Source organism: Arvicola amphibius, chromosome 3 (genome assembly GCF_903992535.2).
Source record: "Arvicola amphibius chromosome 3, mArvAmp1.2, whole genome shotgun sequence".
NCBI lineage: Eukaryota > Metazoa > Chordata > Mammalia > Rodentia > Cricetidae > Arvicola > Arvicola amphibius.
In genome coordinates this window covers 26,787,178-26,800,653 of record NC_052049.1, presented here as the reverse complement: position 1 = coordinate 26,800,653, position 13,476 = coordinate 26,787,178, and the positions used below count along the sequence as shown (strand labels likewise).

The 13,476-nt window shown below is 41.4% G+C and overlaps 1 protein-coding gene across 5 annotated transcripts in view; it reads left to right on the top strand.

The window, feature by feature from the left end:
- Positions 1-3,121: 3,121 nt before the first annotated feature.
- Rictor (RPTOR independent companion of MTOR complex 2) overlaps positions 3,122-13,476 on the top strand; it is a 103,886-nt gene continuing 93,531 nt past the window's right edge. For all 5 annotated transcript variants that reach the window (XM_038321880.1, XM_038321878.1, XM_038321879.1 and 2 more), the window contains exons 1-2: positions 3,122-3,220; positions 3,381-3,428. In XM_038321880.1, coding sequence (XP_038177808.1) covers positions 3,172-3,220; positions 3,381-3,428 — 97 coding nt within the window. In that variant the 5' untranslated portion in view covers positions 3,122-3,171. The remainder of the gene's footprint in view (positions 3,221-3,380; positions 3,429-13,476) is intronic.

The window sequence follows — 13,476 nt, the reverse complement described above, 5'->3', positions numbered from 1 at the left end:
TTTAAAATAAAATCTACATAATTATTTTTGGACAGTATCAAATGTTAAGGAATTCTCAACGTGCTTAAATCATCCTTAAACCTAACTTTGTTTTGATGTGACCTAACATGAATTCCCACAGTCCACCTGGGGAAGGATGGTAACATTGGTCTCACGGACTCCATGGTTTGTCTTCATCTAGATATTAAATGTGTGGCTTGAACAAAGGGAAGTTACCAACAAACAGCCACACCAAACTTTGTGGCTTTTGGCTTAGTTTATCTTCATACGGCCCAGGTAGCAAAGCAGGTAGATTAAAGGGAACCAAGGGTTTGGCAAGGAGGCTTTTGTTTCTGTTCAGTATTGTAACTTCGCCTCCAAGTGATAAAATACAGTTTTAGAATTATTAACTGTGTGCAGCAAGTTAGAGAATTGAACCCAGACAGTGACTATTAGTGAAGTCATGGTATCTTCCAGTTCAAGTGAGCTGTCATTTAGAGGTGTGGTCTTGGACTCCGTCTCAGAGGACATTTTTTATCAATGACTAATATTAGAAAAAGAAATTCATTGACACAGTAAACGAAACCTAGCTGGGAAATGAAGACTAAGAAGAGGAAGTCATCTTCACAGTGACTAGATCAGAATCAAAATAAAATTACAGAAGTAGCAAGAAGTAAACAAAATGAGTGAGTCTTTGGGGAGGCTTAAAACAGACTAAGGGAAAAAAAAACAAGTATCAAGGGCAACTTTTAACAAGTATCACAGCAAACAACCAGGCTTCACAAAAATAAGTAGCCTATGTTCTGGGGCCAACTATAATTGATATTGTTTAAAAATCAAACATAATGTATAATGTATTCATTGTTATAACTCACCAAAAAACTCCTCATTCCCAGTTGAGTGCCAATGCAAACACTCCTTTTTCTTTTGATCAGAAATGCTATCCACTTTAAGAACCAATGTGAAGACCATAACTTCATGTAAATGGCTGAGGTAGTGGAAGCAAACAGTATCATTCATTGCTACCTAGAAGAATGGAGTAAGTAAATACTGGTCTTCAAATAAGAACACACAGTTAGGAAGGTAATAGGTGCAGAAGTTCCTTGCTAAAGTGGATCAGTTGTACTCACTGTGGGAAATACTGAACAAGAAAAGGAAGTTAAAACAGTTAAGGAAATAATTGAAAGTAGGCAAGGATAAACAATAGCATTAAAAGGATCATTTGAAAATCTGGTAGAATTTTCTTTATTTTTATCTTCATTGACAGATTTCTACTATTTTTGTTTCTAGCGATGGTGATGTGTGGAGGGATGAAAGATAAAATTTTAAATGTCCTGGCCAGGCATCAAGCTTTGTGGTTGTCGTCTGAGGCAGGAAATAGAGTAAACAGCTTCCACTGAGACTTGAAAACTATAAAAAAGGAAGCAAGCTTGTTACTATCAAAGCTTGTACTGATAGTGCCAGGATATATTTCTTTAAAGCATTATAATTGTGTTAGATCCTTAAATCTAAGAGCAGCAGCAGATGCCAGAATGCAGACATCACCCTAAGGAACCTGGAATGTGCAGACATGGGGTAGTTCCTTAAGAAAGCAGCGAGCAGAGTTCATTTTTCCTGGTGTTCTTTAACTCTTCTTTAAAAAACTTTTACTTTCACAACTGTCCTCGATCAACTATCATTTAAAAGGTGTAGATGACCAAGCAACAACAAAAAGCGAAGGTGTGATGCCACAATCGAGAGAAAAGAATAGCCGTAAACATTCAGCTACCCATCTTGGATTTTTTTCCTACGTACATGTATGTAAGTGTCTTACAGTGGCTCCTTTGAATTTTATATATATGTCAAACATTTATTAATACAAGAAAATTGTAATAGTTTACCTGATACCAGACACTAATTAGTACATAAGATCAACATAGTTATTTTAGATGGCTACTACATTTGCATAAATTGCACCTCTGGGTTTTTGTTTGCAATTGTTCACTATTATGAGCAAGGGAAGTTTCTCCAATTTTTTTCTTTGTGTTTTTGGAGGAATTTTGTTTTTGGTTGTTTGTTTTGATTTGATTTAGAACATTGTAACATAGAAGGAACCGAAGGTGTTTACTCCTCCAACAGATATTTGGTTTTGATATTTGTGATAAAAGAGAAATGGTTAAGGCAAGAGCTCCACTACCAACTAACCTTTAAGTCTGGAATAGAGATGAGAAATTTAAGGAGAGAAAAATACCCCCACTTAAGTAATCTAGTTTAAGGGAGTTGCTGGGCTAAGGACCAAATGACTATGTAATAAACCGCTTCCAGAAACGCGAACAACTAATAATTGTTACTTGTGTGCACTTAAAAAAAAAAATCTACCCACGACGGCGTCTGCATTAGCCAGTGATGTAGGAGTAACAGAAAGCCAGGACGGGGCGCCCAACCTCCTCCCGGGGCTCCAGGCGGAGAGGAAACCCTCTCCGGGGCCTCCTGGCGCCGGAGCGCCCGGGAACGGTCCCGCGCGGGGACGCCCGCCCTGCACACCAGCTTCTGCACTCCTTTCATGTCCGATGCCAGGCTGACCGAAAACAAACCTCCACCAGGCCGCCTGCTCTCGGAAAAGCCTGGGGGACCAGGAGCGGCTTCGCTTAAGATCAAGCGCGGAGCAATGGTCAGAGCGTGGGTGGCAAACAAACTTCGTTACGTGTTCACTAGGAGCACCGCGGTTCTGGGAAAGGATCAAAGCGACCTTCCTAACTGTGCGCAGCGCTTCCCTCCATCACCCTCCCCGCCCCTTTCTTTCTTTTTTCTTTTTTAAATAAAAATAACTGCAGCCGATGAGTAAGGAAACGGGCTTTAAAGCCACGCGGGGAGTGCGAGCAGGGCGGTTCAGCAGGTGGCCAGCAGCCCGCGTCCCGGCCCCCGGCCGAGCCGGCGCGCGGACTCCGCTCCACATCAATGGGAATCCCCCGTGGGAAAGGCGCCTCCCACCACGCCTGCGCTCGGACGCCCGGCCCATCTCCGCGCCCCGGGTGCCGCATCCCACCCCGGCTCCGCGCCGCGTTGCTCCACGCCCGCGGACGACTCTCCGTGCCGAGGGGCGGGGGCGCCGCCGCGGTGCGGGGAGGGGGGGCGGGAGCGGCGCGCGGGGAGGGGAAGGGGTTCTCGCGCGATTGGGCGAGGTTTCCGGTGTTGTGACTGAAACCCGTCAATATGGCGGCGATCGGCCGCGGCCGCTCGCTGAAGAACCTCCGAATACGAGGTAAAGCCCGCCGCCGCCCTCGCAACCCCGCGCGCTCGGTGCCCGGCACCGCGGTGCTCAACCTGCCCCGGGCCCTGGGGTGGGGGAGCCAAGCTTGGGCGCTGGCCGCCGGCGGCCTGCGATGCTTCCTAACCGGGGCTTGTGTGTCTGTTTCGCACAGGGCGGAATGACAGCGGCGAGGAGAACGTCCCGCTGGATCTGACCCGAGGTAATGCGGGGCGCCGGCGGGGAGGCGCTGGAGCGTGGGCCGGGGCCCGGGGCCCGGGGCCCCGAGGCTGGGGTGGGCCGGCCAGCGAGCGAGTCGCGGCGCCGGGGGCAGCGAGGGGCCGAGCCCGCGCCCATCCCCCTGCCCCGCGCCCGCTTCCCTCGGCTGAGCCCCTCCGGGCCTCGGGCGGCTGCGGGAGCTCGGGGCGGACTCGGTGCAGCCAGCGACCCCGGGGCGCTCCGGACTCCTCCCCCCCCCCCCTTCCGCTCCCTCGCTGGAACGTTTCTGCTCCCATCACCGCTCCCGGGCCCCCGATCCCGGGGGCGGCCTGGGAGGAGGCGGGTGGGGGGGTAGACGTTGTTATTTAGGTTACTGGAGGATGTTTGAGGGAAGAGCGACCACATCCTGCCCTCCCCGTCCCCCGGAGCAGATGCTGGACCTGCTGGGTTCTTGCTGACTGCGTTGTGGGCTTTGCCCTGTCCGCGCGCGCTCCTCCGGGGACCCGCGGCTTTGATAACTCGGAGGTGAAATCGAGAGCTGGTGATTACGGGCTAAGTGTCTGGTTTCTGCCGTGTCTCCCCGCTGCTTCACTTTCCCGGGCCCGCCGGGTCTGGAGTTGGCTAGAGACCGCCCCCTCACTCTGCCGCAGGTTCATTGTGTACCTTGTGCAGCAGCGGGGATGGGTTTGTTTACACCTTCTCTGCAGGGCCAGCCCGGGTTATAGCCTTAAGAACTGTATCCGCCTAACGATCGGCATTTCTTTCTTAGGTCACCGGCCACCGGACCGGTGTTTACTCCGCATTATCAGCCTGAAGTATTAGTAGTCACACGGTAGATTCTTTTCTCTTCCTCCATAAACAGGATTTGGTTTACGGAGTTCGGTGGTCATATTCTGCAGCGCCGTAGCATAGGGTGTAACTAGTTCTGCTGAACAGATTCAATTTTTGAGATCCGTGAAACGCCTCAGGAAGTTTAAAAAAAAAAGACGTAAACATTCTACGTGACATAAGTTTGCTGTTGTTTTACCCTGAATTATACTCAATAAAGTAGTTGGTGGTTGTGGGGTATTGATAGCATAATGCGTTCTTAGTTTTAAGACTCTTTCTGTGTAGACTGAGCGACCAGTTTTGATTTAGTTACGTGAGTACATATTTGTTAGTATTTGGTTCCGATAGTTCAGGAAGTTACGTTTTGAGTAAACAAGCCCTTTCAAAGGCAGAAACTTTACTAAGATGCAGTGCAGTGGTGTGTAAGTCCTGGAAATGGCACCTAATTACATCAGTGATTTGGAACATTTTTTTTCCCCAGTGACTTGGTCTGAGAATCGGTATAGAAAAAGATCAGACTGTTGATGTTTTTTTTGCAAATTTGTAAACTTATTATAACGTAGACATAAAAGTTTATACAAAGTAGATTTTCCAGCAAGAGTTCTGATGAGGGTCATAATACCGACCTGAGATTTAGCATTATACTTTTCTAACTATGTAGTACGTCAGTGATTTAATTTGTATTCAAGCAATTGAGATAAAAGAGCACTTGAGTAAACTTGAGCCTAGTCTCTCCAGTAAAAACCTGCTTGGATGTGGTGTTGGAAATAGATTGTAATTGTAGAGTATGTTGATTTTGTTAAACTCCTTTGTGTGGTTGGTGTCAAAATTTGGGAGTGTAGAAAAGCTTATTTGAGACATGCCTCCTTCAGTTTGAAGTCAGGAAGGCAGATCTTTGTGTGTTATTAAAAATAATCAGTTCTTGGAGAATTTAGTAAACACCTATGTAATAGAACTGTTTCCAGGATTATATAAAATACTCAGAAAATGGTTTTCACTTGCCCTGATAAAATGTACTTGAGTTCCAAATAAGTATACACAGCCAGTTGAAGCTGATTCCAAAAGCTATACACAATGGAGAGAGAAGGTACATGGGAATTATAATCCTAAATCATAAGGAAGTTTATCCAAAAAAGAGTTAGATTCGTTATATTGTGAAACTGTTGACTAGAGAAAGTGTTATTTTGATGAATGTTTTATTATTCAAAGGCTTGTGGATCACACATGAAGAAAGTTCATGAAGAATTAAACTTTGGTAATAATTTGAGACCAGTGAGGCAGTCCCGGTTGCAGCTGAATGACAGCTGCTTGTGGATCAGATTACAGTACGGAAAAATATAAAGTTTGAGCAACAAAATTTTTGTATCGCTTAGTGCTATGTCAGTATTTGCTCTTATTCCGATTGTCTTGAGAAGTTCATTGTGTAGGTGGACAGCCACGTTCACCATATAGAGAGGTTATGATCATAGTAATCCCTAAAGGAGACTTCCATGTGTAGTTAAGAGCACTCTTGTAAAGTCAGATAATTCTGGATTGTAATCTCAGGGGCAACAATGTGGGGGTTTTGGGACAAGTTATTTGACCTTTCTTCCCTCCTGGTTTCTCCAACTGGGCAAAAAAAAGTAGCTTTAGAGTGTTAGTAAGACTGTAAAAGGTCAATGAAGGTGGTTCTTAGTTACTCAGCATAGAATCTTGTAGTTTATGAGTAATCTTTAGTGTTAGTTGCTTCCCTGCATTGTGAAATTGGGATTCTTTAAATCATATTTTTAAAAAAGCTTGGCAGGTGATTGTGTGTTTGCATGTACATGAGCAGGTAGAGAGGCACATGGGTGCATGTCTGTGTGGAAGCTGAGGACAGCCTAGGTGCTGCACTTCAGGACCGCCTTTTTTTTTTTTTTTCCAGGGGTTCTGGGTACTGAATTCCCTATGCTTTCAGCAAGCTTTGACACAGCTATTTTCCCAAGCCCCAAATAGTTTTCACTATCATAAATTCATTCAGGAATCAGAGAATTCCTTTTTGAGATAGTCTGCTTTATTAGTGGGTGTATATGAAATGGAGTATTTGATGATAATGTGTTTTGAAAAATATATTTTTCATTTCAAAAGAGATCACAAGTCAAGCCAGGTGGTCCATGTTGTCAGTATCAGCACTTAGGAGGTGTAGAGAGGATTATGAATTGGAAGCCAGTCTGGGCTGGCTACGTGAGACCTGTCTCAAAAAAAAAAAAAAAGTTACCAACTAAGTTTACCTAAAGTTCAGTTTGTTGTATGTACTTAGGATTAGGTATGACATGACATTGTATTTTGTGAACCTTAGACACTTTTTTTTATTAGTCTTCTTATTTTAATTGTTTGGATAGGAATGTGCTATATATTTTGCTTTCCTCCTCCTGTAGAAATGTTTTTAGTTACAATGAGTGGCTTGTATTATGTATGACTCTCCTGAGGTCCAGAAGAGTTTGGCTTGGGTACTGCTGTTATTGCTGTGGTTCAGACTGAATACCTCTATTAAAAATTGTTGATCGATTGCCGGGCGGTGGTGGCACACGCCTTTAATCCCAGCACTCGGGAGGCAGAGGCAGGCGGATCTCTGTGAGTTCAAGACCAGCCTGGTCTACAAGAGCTAGTTCCAGGACAGGCTCCAAAAGCCACTGAGAAACCCTGTCTCGAAAAACCAAAAAAAAAAAAAAAAAAATTGTTGATGGATTAATTCTGACCTAGGAACCCATTTAGTTAGTCTTAAAGTTATGAGTAATTCTTGCATTCAGTTTTGTTCAGAAACCTACTTAATTTGTGAAAGTTCCCAAATTTACTACTGATATCATTAAATACTTACTATATTTTGCACCAAAATGTATTTTTTTTAAAACAAATGCAAACACCCAAATGTTTCATTTAGCCTACTTCTACAGCAAGCATAGCCGCCGCCGCCGCCGCCGCCTCCTCCTCCTCCTCCTCCTCCTCCTCCTCCTCCTTCTTCTTCATTTTTTTTATAGTGCATTTCCTTCTGGTACTGACTCAGACTTGAAAAGACACAGTGTTCTTTCAGAGTAAGCTTCTGTTAGTATAGTGTTCAAAATGTATTCCCAGAAAATGGACACTTCTGTATTAGTTATTATTAAAATTAATTTGTTTAAACTACTGAGTTTTACATATTTTAAAAATTTAAATCCCTTTATTTTTCCATTAGAAGAATGAAGTGCTGATGGTCAGTCCAGCTTGCTGTTTAGTATTTAGAAGAGCAGGAAGGCTGTCTGAAATAGTGTGAATTTGAACATTTTTGTTTTCTAATTTCCTTTAGTTGGGAGGTTACTCATTTGTTTAATTGCTCACGAGTTAAAACAAACAAACATTGACAGAAATCTCTTATGTATCAGAAACTGAATTAAATGCTGGAGGAGTAGGAACGAGAAGGATGTTGTTCCTTTTAAAGAGTTTATTGGGGCTGACATAAAGAAGTGATTGTGGTAAGGAACAATAAGTACAGACCGTGTAAGGAACAGAGTTAGTGCCACAGCAATCAGAAGAGAATGTGCCTATCTGGTGGATTGGTGACTAGAGAAGCCTTCTAAAGGAATAAACTTCTCTTAAAAAACGGTAGCAGCGCGAAAGGAAATTTGGACTGTCTGGAGAATAACCCACACTTTTGGAAAGGGAAAGTCAGTAGATAGAGGGGCTAATACAATCTGAGAAATTCTAAAGGAGTAGACCAGCGTTTAGCTACAGAAATGGAAACAAAGATGTATTAGAGTGAGGAAATCACTCTAATGATTTGCTTAAAGTGATTTGCTTTTCCCCATTGAAAACTGACTTTTGTCCTTGTTAAAACTCCCTCCCCCCCCATTTTGGAAACAGTCTTGCTGTTTATTCCTAGCTGGCCTGATTTTGAATGTGTGGTCCAGGCTAGCTTTGAACTTGAAGTAGACCTGCTTTGGCTTCAGTGCGGGATTACAAGAAGTCCTAGCACAGCCAGCTACTTTCATTTCTTTATGAAGAAGGTGAAACCTGACAGACCTGAACTCTGAATTCCCTAATCACTTCAGACTTACTTCTTGCCTAGAGTCAAACTGCATAGCATCTGTTTCTTTCCAGGAGTGGCTATACTCCTGATCAGAGTTCCTTCAGGAGGCTGTGGGAACTATTTTCCTTTACTTTTCTTTCTTCTGTCTTGTCAACTCAGTTTCCACATGCTTAGCAAACATTTGCTCTACCTTCATATGGGCAGGTTACTAGAGTGCACATGGCCAAGGCTGAAGATAGAAAGGGATGAAGATTGGAAAAGGTACTTTGCTGAAGACTTTAGGTGGGTTAGTTTCATTCTACAGTGTCTTCACTACATTGGCTCTCCCCCTATTGATAATGCTTTCTTAATGGATGTGAATATCCTCTAGTAAAACTCACTGGCATCTGAAGTTCTACATTCTACTGTATTAAAAATGTGTCAGGAACTAAATTATCTCAGTTTTTACCAACTGTTTGCTATGTTCATCCTTATTGAAAGAATAAAAGCTTTGAAATTCTAAAGCAATGAGACTTTAACAAGTGTCATAGTGCCAGTGAGTGCCATGTCTCAAATAATCATTTTAAAGTTAGAATGTCTAAAACTTTGTACCTGAAAGTGTATCTACTTTGTGATTTTTCAGAACCATTATTTTCAGTTTTTGAAACTGTAGACTGTTGAGTCCTGTTGACAAACTGCTTCAAGTTGCCTTTGATAACTATTTGATAGTCTGTTCCCTGGTGAATAACAAGAAGACTTTATTTCTGGTTTTACCTTTCCCCTCCTGCTGTACTACAACCAGAATAATTTTCTTGTAAGTCCAGATTTGATTTTGTCATTCACTTAAACAACAGCCAAACAAGATCTACTTGGCATACAGAATAAAGTCCAAATTCCTTAGCTTGGCTTCCAAGACCCTTTATAATTTATGTATTGTCTTATGTGCTACTACAGCTCTTGTGGTCTATATATCTGCATATTTGTACAGCTTGTGTGTGTACACATTTCTTCATACACAGAACTCTTCTCATAGGAAATAAAGGGTTAGTTTACTGGTCTAAAGCATTGACTCTCCCTCCATTCCTGTTCTTTCTTCTTGGTAACTGTGTCCCTATTTGAGAACACTTGCTGAGTCAGAGAGGAATGCTGTTCTTTAAGTGTGGCATGCAATTTTATATTTACTTACGTAGATTCCTTTACATAGGAATGCACTCCCAGTACTTTATCAATAAAAATCCTAATTCTTTAAGGTTAAGGGATAGAACTGAAGGATCTTGCACACATGCTAGCCAAGAACTTCATCATTGACCTTGTTCCCTGAAGTGAAAGAATAGAGAAGGAAATAAGCAAAAAAGAATAGTATATTATTAAAGAGAATAGAGAAAAATAATGCTTTGAAGTTGGCAGTCCTTTGGGGCAACCAAATCGATAGTGCTATAAAATAGAAACATCTTTCTGGAGGGGACAGTTATGAGATCTGTTGGGTTTTAACTTTCATGTGGTTGATGGCACCAGCTACCAAATGCTGGAGTGTGTGTTTATTGGTTGTTACTCTGAGTTTATGATTTGATTACTTTTTGTATAAGGTGTTGGGAGAATGGAAACACATGAATGCACATGCACACATGAAAGTGTGCATTAGGATTAAGTATAGGAGCTTACACATGCTAAACATGTTCACTACTGAACTGTTTCCTCATCTCTTAAATGGAGAGTTAAAGATTTGAGCATTCCAAGACAATGTGGTAAGACTGCATATCATGGATAGGAGTCTTAAGAAGAGGCCATGAGGTAATAGGAAGGCTATAATCTGTGAGAGTTTTTCATTTGTAGGGGCTGAAAACTGAAGATGGGGTCTGTAGAATTCAGTTCTACTCTGAATGTGAGACTGGTTTTGGCCGGCTGTTTAACCTCTGGGTTTCAGTTACCTTACCTCTGCGATGCATAATACTTTTTGCATACAGCACCGATCACTATCAGCTGTTGAAAGGTTAAGAAGAAGGCACTCAGAACCTTGTTAAAATCATGGTGAGATATATTCCATAAATTGTAGTGAAATGCGTATTGGAGTGGTGGTATTTTGTAGCCCTTTAAATGAACCTTACAGTCAAGTGACTCACTGCTGTGACTTGCTCCCTGCCTCCCAGGTCTCAAGCTCTAGAAAATTGTGCTGTGTAAAGCACGATGGGTAAGTGAATGCTTTGCATGCCTGTGTCTCTATCCCATCTAATTATGGTCTGCTCTCACCTGCACTTAGAACAATGATGATTTGAGAGTGCTAAATCTATATTCTTAATATTTATTTTTATGTGTAGTTTGGGAAGATTACATGTTCTTTTTCCCTCTAGTAGGTTTTTTTTGGGGGGGGGGCACAATTTTTATTTCCTGAGCAAATACTCTCAGAATAGTGGAGGAAAGCAAACAGATTAAAATGTTTATTAGGTAACAAATATATAACAAATATATCGAAAGGTAACTGCTAAGCTTTTTGAATCATCCATTGTTTTGATATCATTGTACTTTTTTTTTGTTGGTGCAGCCAGGTTAAACTGACCTGCCCCCTGAAAGTTGTATCTGAATGGCATATAGGGATTATGTGATGCTAAAGTAAATAGGAAATATTTATGTGTGACAGCTAAAAATAACATTCGTATATGTTCAGCGTAATGGGTCGCCAAGGAAGTCAAACATGAGTGCATACTTCATGTCCCTGTGAGTCTTCCATCTGGACTCATGCATCGTGCCGTGCACCTAGTAATGATGAAGTTGACAGAACAGTGAGGATATGCTGCTACCTTAAGTGTACCCTGTTTACGGAGCCAGGCGAATATAGTAACAGATACTTGAAGGATCTCTGTGAGTTCGAGACCAGCCTGGTCTACAAGAGCTAGTTCCAGGACAGGCTCCAAAGCTACAGAGAAACCCTGTCTCGAAAAACAAAAAAACAAAAAAAAACAAACAAACAAAAAAAAGAAGTATATGTTATATGCGTTTTAAAGACTTATCTTAAATGGCTTCCAGTTTTTACTCCAATATACTGAAGAATTTGGATGGATAGTAGTTTTCTTGATGTCAGCTTGTGCCACCACAGCAGGCTTGAGGCAGTTTTAAAAATCAAAACAAATTTGAGAACTAAAATCTTCTTTTGTTTTGTTTTTCGAGATAGAGTTTTTGTCTATATAATAGCTCTGGTTGTCCTGGTTGTAGACAGGCTGGCCTTGAACTCACAGAGATCACCTGCCTCCCGCATGCATCATCACACCTGGCTGAGAAGTAGAATTTTACTAGCAAGTCATTCAGTATTTAAGATAGTATTGGGGGAAGTTAGTGACAAGGTGTTTTCCTCCTTAAATGTTGAAGACTGATTATATGTTAAGTTTGGGCTTGTTTAGCCTTTGAAAGTAATGCCGAATTGGATTGAGAGATTTGAAGCATACTGTGAAATAATTGCATACTTGTGACGATGAATATATAATTGCTCACATGCCAAGCTAACTCATAAATGATTTTTCTCCCATTACTGTAGTGCATATTGGCCTCCTCTTCATTAATGTGTTATTCACAGAGGGTATTGTGCAAGTTCAAGGGGCTCTGTAAGTTTAGCAAACTTAATTCTAAAGAGATGCAACCTGGAAATAAGAGACTAAAGTGGGGTAGCTGTACTTTCGTTATTTCCTACACTGAAATGACTGTTTTCTATCTCAGAATTTAAGCATATCACCTACCAATGAGGAAGATGATTTGAAATTAATATCCTGAAGGCTGGCCAGATCACTTAATGGATGAAGGCACTTGACTTGCTGACATGCCTGAGTTCCAACTTTGGAACCCACATGAAATAACAAGAGGACTGACTCCAGTATTTTCTTCTTTGATCTCCACACATGTGCTGTAGCATGCACATGAACACACACCCCCAACACACACACAATAAATAAATAAATACATGCAAGAGACATTTATCTTAAAATCATAATGTTTCATGTCAATCCCAGAGACCCTGCTTAGCCCTGTCAAATAGTAAATAATATTTGGTGAAATGACTGCTGTATTAGGGTATCAAAACAAGACTTGTTGTAGAGATTTTAGTAATCTTGTTCTGAATCCAGTATAATTTCATGTGTTTCTCATAATGAATAGAGAGTGAAGAGGCACAGGAACTGTAAACAAAGGAGATTGCCAAGTAACTTAGTTACTTAAAAAGGAGCAGTTTGCCAGAGAAAGGGATATTTAACTGCTTTAAATTGGGCATGTATATATTTTTTCAGCAGTTACATAGATCTAGAAAAGTCACATCTTGAAATAGTAGTGCTAATTATTTCTGTGCTTGGTCCATCCCTAGTGTATTAAAACTTTTAATTGCCCTGTTTTTTTTTCCCACTCGTAATCTTCTGATGCCCTCCCTAACATTGTGTCATCCCCACCTCCTGCCTCCTGCTATTAGAAAGGGGAGAGAAAGTCAGAATTGTATGGAGAGAACATTTTGGGTGATATGACCTCCAACCTCGAGCTGTATTGTAGTTTCTGTGTGTGGCCAGGAGACAATAGAATATTGTGACACTTACTATTCCACATATGTGTTGTAAGAAGTGGGTTTGTTCTTTTAAATCACATTTGTCTCCTGTGATAGTGGGTTAACTTGGTGATGATGGAGTGGCTGAACACTGGAGCTGTTGGATAGGCTGTTTGCTTAGAATGAATGGCAAGAGGTTTCATTACTAGACGATTACTGGTGATGTTTTTAAATGATCCAGGCTGCTAAAGGAAGTTAGGGGACTGTTCATGCTTAAGTTTCATATGTTATATGAAATTCTTATATACAATTTTAGCTATTTTTGATTAGTTAAATTTAAGAGTACATTAGCATTGAAATGGTTGTTAATGTATATCCTTTATTCCCCTCTTACGGTGTTAACTCTATTTCAGCCTTGTTTTCTCCCTAGCCAAAAGAGAGAAATTGCTTGAAAAAAGAAAAAAGCTTTTGGATTTTCAGAAGAAAACAAAAAGATATTGAGAGCCTGGGTTAAAAAAGTGACAGTTGATTTTTTTCATAATTGTATTTTTTAATTCTGTTTGATTATTGAGGATATTTCACATACATACATCAGTAATTGTTTTTATATTATAAAAGTGCCACAGAGGAAAAGTATTTATTTTTGAGACAGGAGCTGACAGTCTCCTAAGTGTCGGTGTACAGGTGTGCACTACTTCTTCTGGTTTTATG